At 38.7% G+C, this 25,539-nt stretch overlaps 1 protein-coding gene across 1 annotated transcript in view; it reads left to right on the top strand.

The window, feature by feature from the left end:
• Positions 1–23,421, top strand: part of LOC120304355 (cysteine-rich secretory protein-like) — a 41,724-nt gene extending 18,303 nt beyond the window's left edge. The window contains exons 2-8 of the mRNA XM_039334816.1: positions 12,373–12,434; positions 13,834–13,947; positions 15,619–15,706; positions 20,287–20,435; positions 21,345–21,439; positions 22,346–22,434; positions 23,043–23,421. Of these exons, the coding sequence (XP_039190750.1) occupies positions 12,375–12,434; positions 13,834–13,947; positions 15,619–15,706; positions 20,287–20,435; positions 21,345–21,439; positions 22,346–22,434; positions 23,043–23,155 (708 nt within the window). The 5' untranslated portion in view covers positions 12,373–12,374 and the 3' untranslated portion in view covers positions 23,156–23,421. The remainder of the gene's footprint in view (positions 1–12,372; positions 12,435–13,833; positions 13,948–15,618; positions 15,707–20,286; positions 20,436–21,344; positions 21,440–22,345; positions 22,435–23,042) is intronic.
• The last annotated feature ends 2,118 nt before the right edge of the window (positions 23,422–25,539 follow it).

The raw sequence follows: 25,539 nt of genomic DNA, 5'->3' as shown, positions 1-25,539 counted from the left end.
TTAAACAGTTCTGTCCACTTTAAAGATCACTCACCAGAAAACTTTAAGCGCGGAGATGGTAGCGGCATTTCACTTTGTTTCCGAAGAAACAAAGACAGCTGGGAGGCAGAGAAAGCACGAACTCCGAGGGAACACTCTTTCTACCCCCCCCAAAAAAAGAATCCAGGGGGGGTTAAGAGGTTCTACCTCTATTCGTGTGGTCTCTACCCCTTCCCTTCGCCCGGGAAGGGGATTTTGAGCCGCGGGCCAGCTGATGCGCGCTGTGCTCCGCAGATCTGACGTCGTTGACCACCGGAAGCTCCAAAATGATTGTAATTCTTGATGTGATTTTAGACTGGTAAATGACTGAAATAAATATAGCTATCTATATACACAATCTTTATTAAATATTGCTGGATTTGTTTTTTATAAAGTAATGTGACCTCTTTTACATATACTGACTAGGAAACTCAACACTTGCTTGCCTTTCTCTCTTTTAAATTATAACAATTGCAATAGCACTCAGACTTATATACCACTTTATAGTGCTTTACAGCCCTCTCTAAGCTGCTTGCAGAATCAGCACATTTCCCCCAACAATCTGGGTCCTCATTTCACCAACCTTCAGCCGGTCAGGATCAAACTGCTGGTAGTTGGCAGAATTAGTCTGCAATACTGCATTCTAACCACTGTGCTACCATAGATGTTATCAAAAGATGTACAGGAGATACTTGTACTTGTACTTTTCAGGATACCTCTCAATGGGTTTAAGCAGTGCTTCCAGTAGCATTTGAGAAATGAGAGCAGACTCACCAAAACTGCTTCAAAACTGCTTCCTATGATCAGTAATAGTAAAAGGAACTGAGGGATCTCCAACTAGTCTCTAATGCAGACAGTCTAGAACAGAGGTCTCCAATCGTTCCGGGCTTGCAGCCCAGAGGGAAGGAGAGCAGCTTCCAAATTGGTGTATGTGTTTGTGTGGACGCAAACGGGGCCATGCACACTGGTGCGGCTCTAGCAGCCTCATTTGCGCATATGCAAATGGGCCATACAAATTTGAGAAGTCCTTAAAAACTCATCCAGTGAGGTCTACAAGAGGGAAGTAAGGAAGGAGTATCACACTGGACATAGTTCATAGATTAAGAGAAAGTCACACACACACACACACACACACACACACACACACATCCTGCTCCCATCTTTCAACTGTAATTTTATTTTTTGTTGTGATTCTATTCTATTTTATTCTTTTTAGATATATTTATGTTTTACCATTTTATAGCTTTTACTATCAAGATCAGCAATAAATAAATAAACAAATAAGTAAGTAAGTAAGAGACTTATTTAGAAACTCTTATATGAAGACAACCTAATTTACCCCGACATGTTGTAAGTTTAATGTTGTAGCTAAAGATATCACAACACTGGCAGAGTATTTAATTTGTATGTAAGACCTTGATATACTTCTGTGAAGTTTGATGTACATAATGTTCAATCTTTTGAACATTAAAGTCATGACTTACTGCATAACTTTTCCCACTGTTTTCACTTCCTGATCCTTTAAGTAGGGAGAGTTATTTTTTTAAGGAGAATTGGACTTGGTCCCAATATAATTTTCCATTGCAACACTAGCTAGGTTATTAAATAAAATTATAACAAGTCTGAAGATAGGGCAAATTATTACAAACTATGACTGGGACAGTATTGATCCTTTCTTCAACCAATAATTGAATACTTGAAAGAATTGATAATACAGAGGAGTGGTTGGTGAATGAGATGGCCAAATTAACCTGTTTGATGAGAGAAAAGACAATTATCTACATTTACTGCTGACTGGAAACCTTATGGACTTTTTGTGTAAAGCAGAAAAACATACTTAGGCACTATAGTTTTGACAAGTAGATGGGATAGATTACACAAAGAAGAGAGTCACAACATAATTTTTGAGAAATAGGTAAATCTATAATTGTATTTATAAGTGCTACAAAGCAGATTGGAAGACACTTACCTTTTTTCGTTATTTTTTATTTTTCTTCTGTCTTTTTTCTTTTTGCATTTTAGCTTTCTCTTTCATTGCTTCCCTTTCCCTTTTCTTTTTTCCTTTTTACTCTTATTTTTAGCTTGCATTAATGTTTACTCTTTTAAAAATATTTCAATAACATTACATTTGTAAAAACGTGGTACAGAACAAATTTCATAAATATTACTTCAGTCTCAGCAAGCACTAGTAGCTTTAAAATTCTCGCATTGCTGCACAGTTGGAAAAGGCTAATTTTCTTTTGGTTCAGATCTTTTTATTACTACCCAAAATTCAAGTAAGTTGCCAGCCAAATGTGGCTCTAAAAATAAAAAGCCTGGAGGAGCAATAGTACACTGGGAATGAAAGGACACTTTCCTCTGGATGCTCCTAGTCGTTTGATAAACATCTGATTCTTTATGCCTATTCAGTTTAGTGTAGAACAGGGGTAGTCAACCTTCGCTCTTTTATGACTTGTGGACTTCAACTCCCAGAATTCATGAGCCAGCTAAGCTGGCTCAGGAATTCTGGGAATTGAAGTTCACGAGTCATAAAAGAGCCAAGGGTGACTACCCCTGGTGTAGAACATTCGTAAGAAAAATCCCACGACTGCCCTTTAGAGATAACCACGAAATAATAATAATAATAATAATAATAATAATAATAATAATAATAATAATAATAATAATAATAGTAAAGTTGGAAGGGACCTTGGAGGTCATCTAGTCCAACCCCATGCTCGGGCAGGAAACCCTACACCATTTCGGACAAATGGCTGTCCAGTCTCTTCTTAAAAACTTCCAGTGTTGGAGCAGTTATGTACATCTCCAGCAGGTGATGCCCCCTCTCAGAATGGGGAAATTCTGTCTAAGTTGTAATAAAAGGAGCCCTTTATTTTGATATAATTTGGCAAAAGCACATAGTCTTCCTTTATTTTGATATAATTTGGCAAAAGCACATAGGCCCCCCCCCCGATCTTTTTCTTGCCTTTCTCACTCCCAGTCCTTGCTTATATTTTACAAGGAAAAACTGGTTCTAGATTTTCTCTGGTTGTCAGAAGAAGCAAAAAAAACAAGGATGTAATTTGGAAAGAAGATGACATTCCCTTAAATGAGCATGATGAACTTTGCAAATATTTACAAAATATTAGATGTTCGATTTTATATGACATGTACGTCATTTCTTAAGCTTTAAGTAAATCTGCTCTGATTTGTAAGCCTTAAGCTTACTCAAAGACCCGAAGAGCAGTGTAGCCTGGATGTTGTAGCATGGCCATGGTGAAAAGGATGGAAGATGTGGCAGCATCCCTGGTATGGTACTGAGACCAAAAAATACTATGAATATCCTATGGATAGATTTGACAGCAGTATCCAAATAGTTACAAGTGTTTGGGGTCCATATTAGGACAGATGGTTACTGTGACCATTCTGTGGCTAAATGTGGTTGAGATAGTCAGACTAATATAGGGGTGTTTGAGGATCAATGATCCCTAGCCTAAAATTTGACAGAAACATCTTTAGACTTCCTTGAGTCAATCCTGATAGACGTCCTTAGAAGGTAAAGCTGATTTATGAGCCCCAGGTTTGTGGGAAGGCCAGAGAGGTATCCCTGGTATTTGTCAAGGGGTAAAACAGAGCCAACTACAACAGCTGAACCTGGCAGGACATGGAACTTCAAATCTGTTGTTATGGAAAACAACACATTGAGGGTGGTAATGAAAAGGGGGGCCATATTATTGCTTGTCATGCTACCACTAAAGTTTAGATGGTATGGTTGGCTAAGATAACCTAGCTATTCCATCTGGGAATTAGGATATCTAAACCCAAGACCTTCTGAAGAGCATCTATTGTATAAGGTTGAATTAGAATAGAGCTGGAAGGGACCTTGGAGGTCTTCTAGTCCAACCCCCTGCTCAAGCAGGAGAACCTACGCCATTTCAGACAAGTGACTATCCAGTCTCTTCTTAAAAATCTCCAGTGATGGAGCGCCCAGGATTTCTGAAGGCATGCTGTTCCACCGGTTAATTGTCCTCACTGTTAGGAAGTTTCTTCTTAATTCCAAATTGCTTCTCTCTTTGATCAGTTTCCCACCATTGTTTCTTGTCCTGCCTTCTGGTACTTTGGAGAATAATTTGACCCCCCTATTCTTTGTGGCAGCCCCTCAAATACTGGAATACTGCTATCATGACACCCCTATTTCTTCTTTTCTTTAGATTAGCCAAACCCAAGTCTTGCAGCCGTTCTTCGTATGTTTTAACCTTTGGATCTTCATATCTTAGTCTTTGATCATCTTAGTTGATCTTCTCTGGTTTTTTTCCAAAGTCTCAACATATTTTTTGTAGTATGGTGACCAAAATTGGTTGCAGTATTCTAGGTGTGGTCTTACTAGGGTTTTTTTTAAGTGATACTAATACTTAATGTGATCTTGATTTGCCACTTTGCCAGGCCATAGGTGGGTGTGCCTCTAAAAGATACAATGGGTCTTAATGGCCTTGCAAAGTGGTTAAGCCTAAAATTCAAACATCTAGTCAGTAACTCTTCAACCACAGTAAAATCCTCTGAAGATTTTTTAATGAAATTGTGTCCAATAAAGGTGAAGGACGATGAGATTATGATTTATTTATTTATTTATTTATTTATTTATTTATTTATTTATTTGTGAGACTTATATACCACTTTAATTGCAAGCACTCTCTAAGCGGTGTACACCAGTAAGCAATGTATATATATATTTTACATTGCCCCCAACAATCTGGGTCCTCATTTTATCTACCTCGGAAGGATGGAAGGCTGAGTCAACCTTGAGCCGGTGAGATTTGAACCGCTGACCTGATGAACACAGTCAGCTAAAGTGGCCTGCAGTACTGCACTCTAACTGCTGCGCCACCTCGGCTCAGTCTCATTCGATGTAGTATCCCTATTCACCTCCATTCCCGAAAATCTACCCATCTCTATTTTTAGAAACCTTCTACAAAAAGGAGAACTACAACACCCCAATTCTCCTAACACAGAGGATTACATACAATTACTGGATTTCTGCCTTCAAATCTATTTTACTTTCAAAAACACAATATATGAACAAGTAAAAGGCACACCCATGGGGTCACCCATCTCAAGCATTATTGCTGAAGTGGTATTACAAGAACTAGAACGCATGGTGATGACTGATTATCAACTCAGTTTTTGGGTTAGATATGTTGATGACACCTTTGCGATCAACAAGAGATGTGACACTAGCAAAATTTTGCAAAAACTTAATTCCATCTATCCAGACATTCAATTTACAGCAGAAGAAGAGAATAACAACACCTTACCCTTCCTGGATGTATTGGTCCATCGCCTTCCGGATGGCAATCCGTCAAGCACCGTCTATCGTAAAACCACTCACACAGATAGAATTCTTCACTACCAAAGCAATCATCCCATATCACATAAAACCAGCTGCATAAGAACACTATTCAAAAGAGTCAAGACCCACTGCAGCACATAAACAGCAAAGTCTAAAAAGAAAGCATGTCTCCTCCGCATATGCAAACAAAATGGTTACCTACCAAGTTTCATCAGACGTTGCTGCAAAGATAAAACACCACGCACAAACCATAATTCTCCAACCACTACAACTTGGGCAACAGTACCATATATCAATGGAGTTTCAGAAGCAACTGCTAGGATTCTTGCCCCATACAACATCAACGTTGCACACAAACCTAACCAAACATTACCTTCCAAGCTAATGCGACCTAAAGAGCCATCACCAACAAGTGATTTGTCTTCCATCATATACAAAATTAACGGCAACACATGCCAATGTAACTACATTAGAGAGACATCTAAAAGGCTTAAAACTAGAATATACGAACATATTCTAGCAGTAAAAAGACAAGAACAACGCTCCCAAGTCTGGACCCATATAGCTGAACATGGCCACACGTTCAACATCAAAGGAGCAGAAGTCATCGCTCAAGACTCCACCAAAGGCGGCCGTCTTTTAAAAGAAGCTTGGTTTTCTTTTCCTTTTTTTAAAAATATATTTTATTAGATTTTATATGGATAGGGAAAGGGTAGGATTGGTGCAGGTACAGGAAAATTTCTTCTGATGTTCCTAAAAAGTCTTTTCTATTTTCAGTATTGTCATTCCTTTTTCTGATTTTTCCGTTGGCTGCATCAGTTGGTCAATTGGGTCCTCTGTCTTAGTGTTTAGTTATTCCACTTTTCTTGTTATTTTCTGCATTGTTAGTTCTTTGGTTGTAGTCAGGATCTGGGTTTGTATATTTAAACTGGCATCTTGTTCCTTTATGTTGCATCTTATTTTGTCACAATGGTTTTATGTATTGATTTCAACATGGAAAGGGTTTTTTTCCTGATCTTCATCCTTATTCTCTTGATTGTACATTAAGTTGAAGACTTTAGAATCAAACAATAAAAATAGTTTTTTTATAGCTACATATGGGAGATTCATTTCACGTGTTATAGGTGGTCTTTATAGTTGAAATTGTTTGTCAAGTAAGTTTTTGTAGTCCAAGGTATTCCATCCTCTCATATAACAACAAATGCTTCTCATGGAAAGAAATAGGAAAGCAATTCCCCAAGTATAGCTCTGAAAGTCAGTAAAAGTTTACATTCAAAGTTCAAACAGGCCAGATACGTCACCCAGAAGTTCCTTCTTTTCAGATGAGTTTTGCACAGGTGTAAGACACTAAGAAAAAGATGCAGGAATGTCTTGAGCAGAGGTTTGAAGCTGCAGGACACAGCTTGACAAACTCTGAGTTTATTGCTTCTTATATACTTATTACATACACCAGCTTAACCATTAGATGCTGACAAAGGTTTCTTCATTGGAAAATGTCTTCATGTAAGCAACTATTTTCTAGTAACACATTACATGGTCAAAGACCAGGTAAGAACAAATACAGGTAGATCAAAAGGAGAAAGAACTGACAAAGACAGGAAGAGATAGGAAGGAACTTAAGCATATTATTTGTTTAGGTAGGTGAGGCATTAAGTCAAAAGTGGATGACCTTCTGGCTGCTTCATTGGGACAAAGAGTATCAAAAGGTTATGAGGTTTGTGGGGGGAGAGCATGGCAGTTTGCTGCGCGTGCATTTTTCCCCACACACAGATGGTAACTGTCAAGGTCAGAGAAGTTTTTTCTGGAGTCTGGGCTTCAAGCCAAGTATTTTTTAGGCAATAACAAATTGTAATACCATACTTCACCACAAACTATCACCAACATCTTTTAAAGCTTTTTATGATAGTTTTTCAAGTCTTATTTTCTTTTTTAGATAAAAACAAACGTCTCCAGTAAGAATAGGAAAACCTTTAGTCCCCAAGTTTCAAAAGCATATACATCCAATTAGATTAAAATTATTCTTATAGTTGCTCCGTTTCCCCTAGGTAGTTAGCTGCCGCTTGTCTTAGAGTGTGGGGTAGAAATTCCCTTCCCTTTCTCCTCACAGGGGGAAAAATACTTTGGGCAACTTTTACAGGAAAAAATACTTAAAGTCTTAAAGAGAGGATCAGATCTCACCTAGTTTCATCTGTGTTGCTTTAAAAATGCTTGGTGGGTGATTCTGACTGTCAGCAGCTTAGTGATAAGGCATATTGCTATGGCCGGTCTTTCCCCCGCTGGTTTGGAGGGCTTCCCCGGATCAAACAGAAGGGTCCCGCCCTTGCTCGTCACCCCTACAGGGCGACTTTTGACCCTTTCCAGGGTCCCCCAGCGGGACAAATTAAGATGTGAAAGATGAAGCTCATCTTCTAGCGTCCACGGCACTGCGATGGCAAACTGGAAGTCTGGCATGATCTATTTTTAACAAACCCGTGCTGGCTATTAGTTATAACTTTGTTTGCTTCTAGTTGTTCACAGATCTCTTTTTTGATTATTTTTTCCAGGATCTTCCCAGATATTGAAGTTAGACTGGTCTGTCATTTCCTAGATCTGGGGTTTTTTTCCCCTTTCTTGGAGAAGGGAACCACATTAGCCCTTTTCCAATCCTCAAGTACTCCCCAGGTGATCCAGGATTTTTGAAAGATATGGTGCAATGGTTCTGAGATAACATCTGCCAGCTCCGTCAGAACTCTGGGATATAATCTGTCGGGTCCTGATGATTTATATTCGTCAAGGTCGGATAGCTGTTATGTTACCATTTTCTTGCTTATTTTAATTTTTGCAGTAGGTTTCTTTTTTTTGGTAAATCAAGGTTATCATTCTCCATACTACACTATTAGCATATGAGTATAGAGTTTGAATGATCACAAAGCTACAGTTTATATACTTTCAATATTTTTACATTATCTTGAAATGTAACTGCAGGGGTGATAACATTATAAGTAGTCCTTGCTTAACAACCACAATGGACCCCAAATTTTGCTCATACGTCATTGTGCTACTGCCAGTAGGGAAAAGAAGCGTATTTCTAAAGTAATCAAGAATGACAGCAAGGACTGTGATGTGGAGGCTATTGTACATCTTGGCACTAATGATCTGTCCCAAAAAGATGTACTCTCTGTGCAGAATGATTTCCAGAGCTTGGGGCAGGAACTTAGCAGAACAGGCTGTAGGCTTACTTTTTCAGAAATTTTACCAGTATATAAGGAGCAAAATGGAAAAGGCCAGCATATAGCACAATTCAATATGTGGCTAAAGGAGTGGTGTAAAGGGGAAGGGTTTGGATATATTAGTCACGATGTCTGTAGCTGGTCCAATGAAAAAATGTACAAAAGAGATGGTTTGCATCATCAAAGAAAGGGACTGAGTTACTCGGCTATAAATTCACAGATTTTCTGGAGGAATATTTAAACTAAACAGCGGAGACAGTGAGTTAATTGATACAGAACATCCCTGTCCCCAGCAATCTAAAAACTATAGGGCTATCAGTGCATGTAACATAGATGTGTGTGCGGACAAGAATATCCACTTTGCTGTCAAGCAAAATCAAGCTTCTAATAGCAAGTATCATACAAAGTGCACTAACCAAATAGGTGGTAAGACAATAGGGGAACTCAGGCACTACACAGGTTACATAGAAAGTAAACATAGGGTCAGTCATAAAGGACTCAAATGTCTATACACCAATGCACAGAGTATGAACAGCAAACAGGGTGAACTAGAAATTCAGGTTAATGAGGGCAGATATGATATTGTTGCCATTACGGAAACATGGTGGGATGAAACCCACAAATGGAACACACAGCTAGAGGGATTTAAATTATTTAAAAGAAACAGACCAAATAAAAGAGGAGGCGTAGTTGCTCTATATGTAAGAAATAACTACATCTCTACAGAAATAGAGCAGAACAATGATGAAAACTGTCTTGAATGCATTTGGGGGGGGGGATGACATTACCATAGGTGTATACTACAGGCCACCCAACCAAACAGAGGAAATAGATGAACTTTTTGCTAGTCAGCTAACTAAGGTATGTAGGAAGCACATCACAATAGTAATGGGGGACTTTAACTACCCTGAAATCAACTGGGAGACAAACTCTGCACCAAGTGGAAGATCAAATAGATTCCTTGCAAACCTAGCAAACAATTTTGTCTCCCAAAAAGTAGAGAAGGGAACTAGGGGATTAGCCATTTTGGATCTAATTCTCACTAACAGAGATGAAATGATAGAAGGTGTTGAAGCCACAGGAACCTTGGGAGGAAGTGATCATGCAATATTGGAATTCAACATTATGGAAGCACAAGCAATAGAACACAGTCAAACTAAAGTCTTGGACTTTAAGAGAGCTAATTTCAATAAACTTAGAGAGGGCTTGGGAAGGATTCCATGGATGAGAATCCTCAAGGGGAAAACAACTCAAGAAACTTGGGAAATTTTGAAAAGCGAGATAATAAAAGCCCAGTCCAGCACAATACCAACAAAGAGGAAAAATAACAGCTCTCAAAAGAAACCAGCACGGCTGCATAAAGAACTCTTTGATAAATTGAAAGATAAAAAGGACAAGTATAGAAAGTGGAAAGAGGGGCAAATAACTAAGTCAGAATATCAACAAATAGCCTGAGCCTGCAAAGATGAAGTGAAGAAAGCTAAGGCTCAAAATGAACTAAGGCTTGCGACCAAAGTCAAAAATAACAAAAAAAGCTTCTTTCAACATGTAAAAAACAAGAAAAAAGTGAAGGAAATGATTGGTCCATTAGTGGGGGAAAGTGGCAAGAAGGTGACAAGCAACAGGGAGAAAGCAGAACTATTTAACTCATTTTTTGCATCTGTCTTTCCACAAAGGGAAAAAACAGACCAGCCTACCAAAAATAGTGCCATAAAAAACAGAATAGAAACGCAAGTTAAGATAGGCAAGAAAACGGTAAGTGAGCACCAGTCCAGCCTAGACGAGTTCAAATCACCAGCACCAGATGGATTACACCCCAGGGTTCTCAAGGAACTGGCAGATGTGATCTCAGAACCATTGAACTATATTTTTCAAAGATCATGGAGCACTGGGGAACTACCGGAGTATTGGAAAAGAGCTGATGTAGTTCCCATCTTCAAAAAAGGAAAAAAAATGGACCCAGGAAATTACAGACCTATCAGCCTGACCTCAATACCTGAGAAGATTCTGGAAAAGATAATCAAACAACGAATCAGCAAACACCTAGAGGCAAACAAAGTCATTACTAAAAGCCAACATGGGTTTGTCAAAAACAGATCTTGCCAGACAAATCTTATTGCATACTTTGACCATGTGACAAAATTAGTGGATCAGAGGAATGCTGTGGATATAATTTACTTGGACTTCAGTAAGGCATTTGATAAAGTAGATCACAACCTACTACTTGATAAGATAGGAAAATGTGGGTTAGACAGCATCACCACCAGATGGATCTGTAGCTGGCTGACCAGCCGTACTCAGCATGTGGTCCTCAATGGAACCGCATCTACATGGGAGAAAGGTGTAGTGGGGTGCCCCAGGACTCTGTTCTGGGCCCAGTGCTCTTCAACATCTTCATCAACGATTTGGACAAGGGGATAGATGGGGAAATCATCAAATTTGCAGACGACACCAAGCTGGCAGGAAGAGCCAACACTCCAGAAGACAGGTTAGGATACAGGAGGATCTGGACAGACTTGAACAGTGGGCGCTATTTAACAAAATGAAATTCAATGGTGAAAAAAGTAAGGTTCTACATTTAGGCAAGAAAAACCAAATGTACATGTATAGTATAGGGGGTACCTTGCTCAATAGTAGTAACTGTGAGAGGGACCTCCGAGTCCTAGTAGACAATCAAATAATAATAATATAGTGGGCTTCCCATTCAATATTTTTTATTTTTGCCGGAAATATCTTAAAATCATGGCATCTTTTAGTATCAGCAAATTCTTACTTGACATTTAATTTCATATACTTTGCATGAATGTCCTATGAATGCCTAAGGGAAACATCAACAGGAGTAAAGGCTAGGGATGAAAACTGTAAGTTCAAAGGGTCACAGGAAAAATCACAAGCCTACGTAGTATCAAAAAAGGTTGATTAAAGAAAATACTGAAGGCCTGAAAATAACATCACCAAAATTCTTTGCACTACAACTATACCACAAGGATTTCTTAAATGCTTATATTAAAACTAATCTAGAACTGATCTGATGCCATTCATGCAAAATATATGCCAGGATTTGGTGTTTTTCATGTTTTAATTGGTTATGGTTCATAGTTTGATATGATTTTATATTATTTTTAATTTTTGATTGGGAGACACCCAGAGTTGATCGAAAGACGGGCAGCTTTATAAATGTAATAAATAATTAAATAAGCAAACAAATAAATAAATTCTGTAGAACAGCAAAATGCCTCATTGATTGGTCAATGTATTGTGTATATGTATCTATATGTCTGTTTGTGTGTTTGTAATTTGATATAAAAATCATCTATCAAAATATTATAAAAAGGTAACCTTCATAAAGCAGTCTAATATCCCTGATGGCACTCTTAAACCAGACATTTTAAACAAAGTCTTCCTCAGTGCTGTGAATCTTCTGGATAATTTGTAGTAGTTTTTTACTTAAAACAAAAATAGTTACATAAAAAAACCCCACCTTATAATGCAGAGTTTAAACATCCACAAATTCAATATCATTTCGAAACAAACATGAAAGGTAAAATCACCCTGTTGTTAGACTTAGTGGTGGGATTCAGCCAGTCTTGTTAAATAAGGGAAAACTTAAGGAATTAGTGTGGGTTTATAGATGATTTACATATCCATGGAATGAACCATGGATATGTAGGATGCCTATTGGAGTACAAGGGAATAAAAGAGAACACACATAGAGTAAGTTTTGTGTCTAGGAGATATCTGAACTACTTACAGAAAGTTGAGACAAATCCCATTAAGGAGATAAAACATTGATACGTCTCAATGTTCTTTTGTTTTTAGAAATGATTGCCTTCATTATCTTGCCAATTCTTGCTGCAGTGCTGCAACAGTCTTCTGGAAGTGTAAGTTTAATAATTTTGTATCACATATAGCAGATTTAATATATATACAGTACATAACTTTCTCCTCTTACAATTAATCATTCATTAAACTGCCTAATATATGTTGGATTGCTCCATATGTGTCCTGAGCGGTAGAAATAACCTTGAGGAACAAGAGGAAGAGATGTAGCTGAGACAACAGTCAGTTAAATCTGAATCTAGCGCGTAAATATAATTTGAGAAAGCTTCTCAGACAAGACCACTCTTAGCTCTCAATAAGAAGAAGGCTGGAAAATGCATTCAGACTTTCAAGACTCTTGCTGTAACACTGTAACTGTCATGCTTCCGACTAATGAAACACTTCAAAGAACTTCCAGGCATTGTTTATTCTAAAACGTCTTTTTTATTCATGTGACAAAATGTCGGCATGGCATGAAGAGAGGATGCTAAGATCTGAAATCTCCACACACACCCCCAGCAGTTATTTTCGCTAACATTTTCCCTCCCTTATTTTGCTTTCATGATTCACGTTCTCCAATTAGTTTGAAGGGCAAAGGTTCTCTTCCATTTGCAACTCATACTTTCTTCCTTCTCCCCTCCCAGCGTCTTTTGAGTTAACTCTAAAAATACCACACAGCTCTGCATATTTTGTCAGAGCAAGAACATCCAATGTTAGCAGCTTTGACATCAACCTTGTAATCAAATGGAATTAGATTCATTACTATGGTTTCTTGGTCTGGTCGGTGAAGCTTGGTCAGTCTAACTGTTCATTTTAATTCATAAATATATTACAGGGCTGAACACACAAAGCAAAACACAATCATGCTGACAGATTTAATGAAAAGAATAATTTTAATTCCTGTGGTCTATAATAGAACTCAAGTCCCAATCTGCTGGAATAGCTCCCCCACAACTGAGATTTTAGGGATCCCTACCCTTTTAAGCCTTCGGGGAGGGCAGTGAAGACCTGGTTTTGTCCCCCTCCCCAAGTGTAGGGCTAGGATGGGGGTTCAATGAGGCTGCTTGGTCTGACATTTGGTGGGTATGATGGCTCTCTTTTTATTCCTGTTGTGAGCCACTTAGGATCATTATATAGACATCCATATAAGTTCTTGATATAAATCCGTAAATACCATTGCAGTATTCCCTTGAAGAATAGATTAGGGGGAAATGATTAATTTATTTTAACTTGGTTCTGTGATCCCCTTTTCCTATCTTATGGCTAGTCTCTTTTCAAATACAAAGACAAATAGGGCCACTGTTTGATAGCTGGGGATCAGAAGAAAGTTGCATGGAGTAGAATGGTGACAGAAGGAGATAAGGCAAAGTCATTCACTGAGTCCTGAGACCACTAGTTGCCTGTTCTGTTTAAAGTCATACAATTTAATTGTTTTTATTTTATTTTGCTTGCTATCTTAAGGTTGATTTTGATTCTGAGTCACCCAGGAAACCAGAAATACAAAACGAGATTGTTGACTTGCACAATTCTTTAAGGAGATCTGTGAATCCAACTGCTAGCAACATGCTAAAAATGGTAAACTAAATGTAATTGTATTTGTCAGAGAGTTTGGAAGTTTAATTTTCTTTCTAGTATAAAAATTATGTGATTTACCAAATAGGATAAGAGAACATACCTACTATTTATTGACTGAGTGATTCTCTTTTTGGCCCATATGCATTTAGGTGCACCTGTATTTATATTTGAATCTGTCAGTTATAATATCACTCAGAGAAATATACAATGAAAAAAAAGATCATGAAAACATATAATCAAAGTAGGAAATTGAGAGGAAATTAAGAGGGTCTTCGGCAATATCAAGTATCTCCCCATAGCTGTATTTTTTATATCTTTTCCAATATTGGCTATTGTATCTTTAATTGCCATAATCACAGCAAAGGCTAGACTTGCAGAGTTGAACATTTCACATAAATTGCATGTCCTTTAGTTTGATATAAATCCCATGGAAATCAATAGCACGTGCTCTAGTTATTGTACCTACACTGCATACATACATACATATAGTACATACATACATAATTGTACCTACATAGCATAGGACTCACTGGAGAAGGGCCTAATGCTGGGAAAGATTGAAGGCAACAGAAGAAGGAGACAACAGAGAATGAGGTGGCTGGATAGAGTCACTGAAGCAGTAGGTGTGAACTTAAATGGACTCCAGAAGATGATAGAGGACAGGAAGGCCTGGAGGAACGTTGTCCATGGGGTGATGATGGGTCAGACACGACTTCGCAATTAACAACAACAAGCATAGTACAATACCTATGACATCTGGATTTTCCTTCTTTTACATGAAAATCAGTTAAAATACTGCCAGTTACATCCAAGCACTGTGGTTTCAATTGCCATCAAACATAAAATAATAGGGTTGGAAGGGATCTTGGTGGTCTCTGGTCCAACCGCCTGCCCATAGCAGGAGATCCTATATACCATTCTAGACAAAATGGCTGTCCAGTCTGTTCTTGAAAGGGATAATACCAGTTTTCTGTACCGTTTTGTACACTCTGATTTTTTTTTATTTTATGAAAACACTTGATTAGCTTTTTTCAAAAGTAAAACCAGTTTTACAAAGTATTTTACCCATTAAAATAACAATGCATATTGGCAAAGCAAATGGCCCAGGCAGATCTTTGATTCACATGGCAGTATTATCAGGAAACAGAATAAAAAGCCCAAATGTAATGATTTATGCACACCACTAGAGTTTTGTGAGATAGACAGCTATATATATTTGAAATATAAATATAAATAAGCAAGCTACAATAATAATGGTTGAAAGGTTCCAACCATAATTATCATCTCTTAACCTTATTTTTTCTTGGATTGGAAAATACCATTTTTTTCTTTGGCTTCTGCATGCAGGAGCATTCAACATACGCTCATTAGAGAACTCCATCTTAATCAGAATTTTAACACTGCTGGTCAGAAGGAAACATTAATGGCATTCATCAGGGTGCAACATGGGCTGCTTGCACTTGGTGTCAAAAAGGGTGGGGAGGAAGCCATACAATCCCACTCCAACTATTCAAAGGATGTTTTAGTGAATAGTGCTGTAACTTCTGACTTCTTAACTACCAGAGTTTAAGGAAGCCAAAAGGTAGTAAAAAAGGATTAAATATTTTCTGCAATTTTAAATTATGCCTCTTTCATTGATTGATTGTTGCTGTTGATTTCTATTCCATTCAGGAATGGTATCCTGAAGCTGCTGCTAATGCAGAACGTTGGGCATACAGATGTATTGAGAGTCACAGTCCACATGATTCAAGAATTCTTGGTAAGTCGATCTAAAAGTATAGTATAGCTATAGCTGGTTAGAGGATTAATAGTATATTTCACATTAAATAGCACTTACAATCAATCTTATTCATCAGTATTAGCAGCAAGAGTAATACCTATGAATCACTCTATAGTTGCCACTCCCATGTAGATAATTAGAATAGAATAGAATAGAATAGAATAGAATAGAATAGAATAGAATAGAATAGAATAGAATAGAATAGAATATTGAGTTGGAAGGGACCTTGGAGGTCTTCTAGTCCAACCCCCTGCTCAAGCAGGAGAACCTACGCCATCTCAGACAAGTGACTACCCAGTCTCTTCTTAAAAATCTCCAGTGATGGAGTGCCCACGATTTCTGAAGGCAAGCTGTTCCACTGATTAATTGTCCTCACTGTTAGGAAGTTTCTCCTTAATTCCAGGTTGCTTCTCTCTTTGATCAGTTTCCAACCATTGTTTCTTGTCCTTCCCTCTGGTGCTTTGGAGAATAATATTACCCCTCTTATTTGTGGCAGCCTCTCAAATACTGGAATACTACTATCATATCACCCCTATTTTTTCTTTTCTTTTTTCTTTTCTAATTGGGAGGTAGAACAATTGAGAAGGTAATATTTTTCTTAATTTTCCTTCCTACCCCCCCCCCGTGAGTTTTCAGGAGAAATGGTATTTGAACAGTGATTTCTTTCATTTTTTTAAATATTATATATTACTACATTTATAGCCCACCTTCCCCCCATGATGTTAAAGATATTATCCTCACCACAGCTGTTTCTGATGGTAGATGCTGAGCCCAAAGATGTTCAGAGATTTCCATGGTCAAGTGGAGAATTACCGTATTTTCCGGCGTATAAGACGACTTTCTAGGCCACAAAAACCTTCTTAAAAGTTGGGGGTCGTCTTATACGCCGAGTCGTCTTATACGCCGGAAAATACGGGTATTCTATTTTATTCCTTTACACATGTGGTTTGGTATATTACTCATCAAGTTTTCTCTCCCCCCCTCACTCAAAAAGAGTCCTTGATTGGTAGAGTGGCAGTGGGGAGAGCAATTAAACTCTAAGCTGTTTGTTTCAGCAATCCGTCCCCGTGTGTTGTGTGTGTGTGTGTTGTGTGTGTGTGCGCACGCTTCTCCTCGCTGCTTTCTGAGCTGGGAAGGATTGCATTTTCCGAGCTGGAAATCGGGTGGGAAGGAAGGATTGGAGGGAGAAAGGAGGCGTGTGTGCATGTGTGTGTGTGTGTTGTGTGTGTGTGTGTGTGTGTGCGCACGCTTCTCCTCGCTGCTTTCTGAGCTGGGAAGGATTGCATTTTCCGAGCTGGAAATCGGGGTGGGAAGGAAGGATTGGAGGGAGAAAGGAGGCGTGTGTGCATGTGTGTGTGTGTGTGTGTGTGTGTGTGTGTGTGCGCACGCTTCTCCTCGCTGCTTTCTGAGCTGGGAAGGATTGCATTTTCCGAGCTGGAAATCGGGTGGGAAGGAAGGATTGGAGGGAGGAAGGAGGCGTGTGTGCATGTTTGTGTGTGCTCACGCTTCTCCTCGCTGCTTTCTGAGCTGGGAAGGATTGCATTTTCCGAGCTGGAAATCGGGTGGGAAGGAAGGATTGGAGGGAGGAAGGAGGCGTGTGTGCATGTGTGTGTGTGCGCACGCTTCTCCTCGCTGCTTTCTGAGCTGGGAAGGATTGCATTTTCCGAGCTGGAAATCGGGGTGGGAAGGAAGGATTGGAGGGAGAAAGGAGGCGTGTGTGCATGTGTGTGGGTGTGCGCACGCTTCTCCTCGCTGCTTTCTGAGCTGGGAAGGATTGCATTTTCCGAGCTGGAAATCAGGGTGGGAGGGAAGGATTGGAGGGAGAGGGAGGAGGGAAAGGAGGCAGTAAATACTAGCCTGAAACCGGCTAGAATTCATGGGATGGAATACCAAGAGGAGGAGATCCAGTCTCCGGAGATCCCGGTGCGCAGCCCGGGGGAGTCGCATGCATGCCACGCGCACGCACACACTCAGCACTGGCATAAAAGGGCGCCTGCGGAGGAGAGAATACTGTACTCATTTGGGCTTACAGGTGGCCAATGAGAACTCAGAAAACTTCGCTCCCTTTCCTCCCTCCCTCTCCCCTTCTTCAGCGAAAGGGTGTATTAGCTTGTCCATTTTTTTCCCTAGGGCATATAAGACGACAGGGAGGGCTGGGCAGGCAGGGAGAGCTGACCCACCCAATCCAACCAGGCTTTGTATACAACAACAAGCCAATCACCGGTAAGGTACATCGCTTGCCAGTGATAAGGTATATCGCTTGCCATGATTGGCTGGTTGTTGTATACTGGGTACGTACCGGTACAGTACAGCACCAGTATCTGTACCAGTTCATACAGTAGAGCACCAGTGCATACAGTACTGTATACAAATGTCCAACAGTCAAGATGCGATCATGGCTCCACCAGCAAGAAGAAGGAAATATGAAGCCAGTTTCAAACTTAAAGTTGTAAACTTTGCCATGGAACATAATAACTGCGCTGCTGCAAGACAATATGGAGTAACAGAAAAGATGGTTCGGGACTGGAAAGCAAATGAAAAAGCGTTAAAGAGTATGGCAAGGGGTAAGTGTGCATTAAGAAGAGGCACCCCACATTGGCCAGAACTTGAAAAACATGTAGCAGACATGGTGAATGAGCATCGCCAAAATGGTTATGTAGTGACACGAAATAAAATATGTTTGTCTGCACTTCAGTGGGCCAAATCTAACCCAGATCACAGCAACAGATTTAAGGCCACAGTATCTTGGTGTACTAGATTCTTGAAAAGGCATAATATGGTACTGAGGCAAAAGACAAAAATGGCACACAAATTACCTGCAGATCTTGATAGCAAAGTAATTAGTTTCCATCGATACGTAATACAACAGCGCATTAAACATGGCTATGCGTTAAGTAGTATTGGAAATATGGATGAAACTCCAATGAATTTTGATATGGTTGGAAATAAAACTGTCCATCAAAAAGGTGAAAAAACAATTTTAATTAAAACAACAGGACATGAGAAGTCCAGTTTTACAGTGGTACTAGGATGCACAGCTGATGGTGCCAAACTGAGACCAATGATTATTTTTAAAAGAAAAACAATGCCGAAACTCAAGTTCCCTGTTGGTTGTTTTGTACATGTGAATGAAAAAGGCTGGATGGATGAAGAAGGGGTAAAGCTATGGCTTGATAATGTATGGAGCAGGCGACCAGGTGGACTTCTTCAAAAACGTAGTCTACTGGTGTGGGATATGTTCAGGGCTCATTTAACTCCCAGCACCAAGCAAAGGCTTGCAAGAATAAACACAGATGCGGCAGTTATTCCTGCAGGATTGACATCGTTGGTACAGCCACTGGATATGTGCCTAAACAAGCCATTTAAAGATCGCATTCGAGAACAGTGGAATGAATGGATGGTTAGCGGCGAAAAGTCATTCACAAAAGGAGGAAACATGCGTGCTCCACAGTTGGATGTTTTGTGCAAGTTTGTCATAAAAGCCTGGAATGATATTGATGCAGAAACAGTAATCAAGTCTTTCAAGAAGTGTGGCATATCAAATTCATTAGATGGTATGGAGGATGACTACTTGTGGCAAGATGAAGAGGAAGCTGAAGCTGAGACCACACCATCTGATACGGAATTCGATCCATATGATGACTGCCTTACAAATGTACCACAAGATGTCATTGATATTTTTATGATATCAGATGATGAACAGGATGATTTTGAAGGCTTTTAAAGGGAAACTGTCACACAAGCAAAACCTGTAAAAATAGCTTGCAGTTATGATGGGCGTTGCTGACTTGCCAGGGACTTGCCCGGCACTTGCTCTTTCTATTGTTTTTTATCTTCCTCCTATCATCATCAGTTCAGTTTGGTTGACAGCTTAGAAAACAAACAGCATGGCAGCTCCCATGGTTTTATTGTCTTATCCTTCCTTTCAGCTTTAGAGTGAATTAGGAAAAGTTTAATCCACTTGCACTGTTTTATGTTTATATGTTTGATGACAGCCTTATGTTTATAAATGACAGTTTTTCTGCTAAGTACCTGCATGTCATAAGCATTTGAATTAAAATTACCATATTGAAATCAAATCTGATGTTTTTAAATTTTTATTTGGTGTGCGTTGGAAGAGGGGTAGTCTTATACGGTGAGTATAGCCCAAACTCTATATTTTAACTGGAAAAGTTGGGGGTCGTCTTATACGCCCAGTCGTCTTATACGCCGGAAAATACGGTAAACCTTAATCTCCCTAATTTCAATACCACACTATGTATTAACATTTGGGCTCTAATTTCCTTCCAAATAAACTATATTATTTCATGTTCATCAGAAAACAAATGATTATCAATTTGCACTATTAAAGGTTCTGGAAAAGCACTACAGAAAAAAAAAATCTGGGTGGAAAATGTTCATTTCCTTGCCAATAGTTTAGCAAGACAAATGCGTCAGTGCTTCTGGAGAGATAAGAAATGCTCAGTTATCTCCTTTTTGCTGTCCTTCGCTTCTTTCAAAACATGTATTCACCTGTGTTTTCTTGCTGTTGCTTTTTTTTTAACTCTCCCCACTTTTAGGAGGAATAAACTGTGGTGAAAATATATATAAGTCATCTGTTCCTATGAAATGGACTGAAATTATTCACGCTTGGCATGGTGAAAACAAAGATTTCAAGTATGGCATTGGAGCAGACCCACCAAATGCTGTAACTGGCCATTTCACTCAGGTAGTACTTTTTCATATCTCTCTCATTTCTATGTTCACAGGTATAAACCCACAAAAATGAATAAGATTAAAAAAGTAGACTCCCTTGAATCAAGTTCAAGTCCTTGGCTGATCCTGAATCACTGAGATAAGCCAGGCCTGGCTGCTGCACAGGAAAGCCATCACTTGAAGGTAGACTGGAAAATTGAGAAAACACCCCACAAAAAGATAATAGCAAAATATGTGTGGTGCTGTGGCCATGAAAACCAAGCAACTGTGTCCTTACAATCATTAAGTAATTCCATAAACATGAGCATAGGCGCATCTTGGCTAAGAGCCATAGTCCCAATGCATGTTAAGGAAAGGTAAAACTAGACTAGGTTAAAGTGTTGTACTGTTTTGTTTTTTAAGTTCTGATATAGTGTAAATGAAGGATTGCAAACATACTAAATGTGTTATTTGTTATTCACATCTAGTGCCTCAGATCTTGGCTTTCATGCAGCTAGGAAGGAAGAACTAACTTGCTGGTAATAGCAAGTTACTCAGCTTGCTTTGGATGTGATGGGGCACTTTAGAAAGAGATGGTCTATAAAGTTCAGGATGGAGCATTTTCATATTTTACATTTTAAATACATACATTTAAAGCACAGAGGATGAAGCCTCATTTGTTCTAATATTTATTTGCTTCTGCAAACTATAGAAATGAACACACTTTTTAATTCAGAGAAAGAAAATGATTGGAAATGTTCATTGTACACTCATTGTTATTGTGGTATCCCACTTCACTGGCTAGGAGCAGGCAATTATATATAGTACATTTTCTTACATCCCTTATGCAATTTTCTTTACATGCCCCTATACAATCCAAATGTTTATTATCAATATTAAGCTACTAGCATGTTAACCTGTGTGCATATTTTTGTATCTACAGATAGTTTGGCGCAAAAGTTACCGTGTTGGTTGTGCTGCTGCCTATTGTCCTTCATCAGAATACAGCTACTTTTATGTTTGTCAGTACTGCCCAGCGTATTTATCAACTATGATTTCTGGAACTGAGTAGCCAAGAAACTCTTTCAATTCATCCATCCATCCAGAAAATAAAATAAAAAATAGAAAGCTGTGGATGGATAGATATTTTCTTTCTCCTTTTAGACCTGGATGTAACCCAAGTATTGAATTCAGCCCCCAGAACACCAAATTACTATTTTTGATATGAGTAAAGGGACAAATTATTTACTACATGGACATATACAATATACAATATTAGATTTTACTTATTTTAATTTCCTTAATTTTTCATTGTTTTGTATTCATTTTGCTTACTTTTTCATCCATCTTATTCTTTTTAACTTGAGTGGCAATTCCAGGAATGGAACTGGAAATCTTCAATCTGCAGTCACATGTTTGTCACATGATCCCTCTACAACTATGGGCAATACATGGGAAATAACCTGCAGAGAGACAGCATGGATGATAGGCATAGAAGGCAGACTTGCATCCTCAAGCTATCATGGCATATGATTGGCAGGAAAGGGGGAAAGCCTTTCTGTATTGGTTAGAGAGAATTGAGAAAGATAGAGAGATGGGAGAAGGAGAATGTTTCGGAGGAGAAATGAAAGAGGGGAAGGAGGAAGACATTAGGAGGAAGTCAGAGTTTCCCTCAATTCTTTCTCTAACAAGCCAGAAAAATCCTTTTTTGCTCTCTCACAAAACTTGACAGGGTTTACTCCCTTTTGGAGAAGACTTCAGAAGTCAGGTCTTCCCCTCTGATGGTAGTGCTGTCTGCTCTCTCCAAACTGGAAACTCAAACCAGAGAAACCAAGACAACGCAACCAAAGTCAATTATCTATTGAAATGGCATGGGTGTTTCATCAATCACAAATGGAACAGTAATAATGTATGGCACCTTTCTGTTCATCTTTTTCATTCCAGAGGAAACATCATAGGTAAAACTGCTACTCCATATAAATCCGGGCCACCTTGTGGGGATTGTCCTTCCGCTTGTGACAATGGATTATGCAGTAAGTTTTTTTTAAAGTCAATTATTAAACCAACATTTTTAAAGGTCATGTCATGTCAGCAAAGAACAGATTTCATATGAGGAGCTAATCGTCTCTAGGTAGAATAACAGGTTTAATGGAAGGTAGCCAACTATCCAGTAAGATAGGCCTAGGCAAGACATCTGGATCACCACATACATGAAGCATGCTATTGTGGGATAACCAGACATCCAGAGTTGCCTCAATGGTGCTTCTATATGCTCCCACACTAGTGGTTGATGAGCCCAGATAATTGAATCAGGGAAGACAAGGACGATATCAGTCCATTTCAGCTTAGGAAGAACTTAAAATCCGTACCAGCTTTTTGTTAGATTTTGTTCAGGACTATTGATGAAAGTAATAATTCAGCAGCTGCATATAATTATTCTAATATATACTCTAAAATAATTACTCTAAGTACTATTTTCATTTTTAAAAATCTTCAGCTTTTAATCCACCCCTTAAGAAAAAAAATAAGTTTGATGTTGAGCTCTAAAACAATGCATAAAATTGTAAAAGAGTCCCTAGCAAGTTGTACTTTTGGTGATGTCTCACTTTTATTTACATTTTTCTCTTTTTAAATTTTTCAGCAAATCCTTGCATACGAGAAAATATGTACGCGAACTGCAATAGTTTGGTCCAACAAATTGGCTGCCAGAATGAACAGATACAGTCATACTGCTCTGCTACTTGCTTCTGCTAAAATAAAATAATATAGTGGGCTTCCCATTCAATATTTTTTTTTCCGGAAATATCTTAAAATCATGGCATCTTTTAGTATCAGCAAATTCTTACTTGACATTTGATTTCATATACTTTGCATGAATGTCCTATGAATGCCTAAGGGAAACATCAACAGGAGTAGAGGCTAGGGATGAAAACTGTAAGTTCAAAGGGTCACAGGAAAAATCACAAGTCTATGTAGCATCAAAAAAGGTTGATTAAAAGAAAATACTGAAGGCCTGAAAATAACATCACCAAAATTCTTTGCACTACAACTATACCACAAGGATTTCTTAAATGCTTATATTAAAACTAATCTAGTTAAATGTAATAAATAATTAAATAAGCAAACAAATAAATAAATTCTGTAGAAGAGCAAAATGCCTCATTGATTGATCAATGTATTGTGTATATGTATCTATATGTCTGTGTGTTTGCAATTTGATATAACAATCATCTATCAAAATATTATAAAAAGGTAACCTTCATAAAGCAGTCTAATATCCCTGATGGCACTCTTAAACCAGACATTTTAAACAAAGTCTTCCTCAGTGCTGTGAATCTTCTGGATAATTTGTAGTAGTTTTCTACTTAAAACAAAAATAGTTACATAAAAAAACCCACCTTGTAATGCAGAGTTTAAACATCACAAATTCAATATCATTTCGAAACAAACATGAAAGGTGTTAGACTTGGTGGTGGGATTCAGCCGGTTTGCACCAGTTCAGCAGAACCAGTAGCTAATGTTTTGTTGCCCAAACGCAGAATGGACTTCCAGAAGTGGCATCCACACAGAAAACTGGTTGTTCACATATTTGAATCCCACCACTGGTTAGACTCAACACCTAGTGACAGTGGAACTATGTCTATATGATTTGCTTGCCAACATATGGAAATGGCATTGTATTGCCACCTTCTATGTGTTTTTAATTTCCCAGTCTTGTTCAACCTAGCCCTAGAAGTTTTTCATGGCTTCCCATCCAACTACTAACCCAATCTGACTCTGCTTATCCATCTCAGGATTATTCCGTTTATGACTGAACTCTTTCTTCACTGAAAACAGAACTGCCAGTATGAAATTGCTCTGACACAAATCCATGGTGAGCGCATTCTTGAAGTACTAGATATAATTTTTATTAAAAAGGACATTACAGAACTTAAAAGATACAAAAAGCGTCAGCAAAACTCCTAAGACAGCGGTTCTCAACCTGTGAGTCGCGACCCCATTTGGGGTCGAACGACCATTTCACAGGGGTCGCCAAAGAATGCAGTCTGCCATTTTTTCCCTTTTCCTTAGCTGTGCTACTCCCTCTTACTCTATTGGCTTTTGAAAGCCAATATAATAGACTCTATTCAAGAGACTCTATTCTATTGGCTTTTGAAAGCCAATAGAATAGACTTTCTTGAATAGACTCTAATTCTATTGGCTTTCGAAAGCCAATAGGAATTGTCCAGACCTGGTCGTTAATGGCTGTCTCTGCACTGCTGAGTGCACCAAAAGACCCAGCCCGCAAACGTTGCACATGCCAGTTGTCTGCAGCAAAGGCAAGTTTGCAGGAACTTTTTACCCCTCCCTGCTGAGCAACTACGCCATCTCCTACTTGTAAGTAAAAGAGGACCAGGGGTGGGAGGTGGGGAGCAGCACTTAATTCTGCCCTGCCGAAAAAGTGGAGTCCATGTGCACTCCTGCCTCGTGCTCACCCGTGTCGGCCAGGCTCTCCATGTCGCGCTGCAGCATGGAGAGTGTTGGAATATTCATGAACAGGAAGAGTCATGTGGTAACTCAGTCAGCCAATGGGAAGAAAGTGCTACTGAGTCTGTGCAAGAAGAGCATTGAGTTAGGAGCTGGATTTCCAGTCTCAAGGTTTTGTCTCTGGTCTGTCTCTGTAAGAAGACTTCATTGAGTTATGTTGCTGTAAAGAAGAATGATATTGTAAATATTTTTATATAAATATAAAGTTATTTGAATCAGCTAAATGCAGTCAACTGTGAGAGCTTCTGATTTATTTTTCACCAATAGAGAAATTAAAATTCTCTAACAGGTTATGGGCCCAGAGCTTACTAAGGACTGCATTGTAATTTAAAACTTGAAGAAATTGCCTGTGTTTTAGAAAGTATAAGAACAAGGCAGAATTAGCAAAATGGCTGCAATGGAATTTAAGGAAAGCTGTGTGCCTCGTTTAGGCCAGAAGAATTACATGGTGTGGGCTGCAAAAATGGAATGGTTGCTGAAAGCTAAAGAGCTGTGGTATATTGTTGAAAATCCACCACAAGTGTTTGCAGCAGTTGATCAGAAAAGCCATGATCAAGCAATTGCTTATCTCATCTTGAATTTAGATGATGATCAATTTCTAAATGTTGCAA

This window comes from Crotalus tigris, unplaced genomic scaffold, assembly GCF_016545835.1.
Source record: "Crotalus tigris isolate CLP2741 ecotype Arizona unplaced genomic scaffold, ASM1654583v1 scf7180000017634.973608, whole genome shotgun sequence".
NCBI lineage: Eukaryota > Metazoa > Chordata > Lepidosauria > Squamata > Viperidae > Crotalus > Crotalus tigris.
Note: the sequence above shows the minus strand (reverse complement) of the source record. Positions and strands in the feature narration are given on the sequence as shown.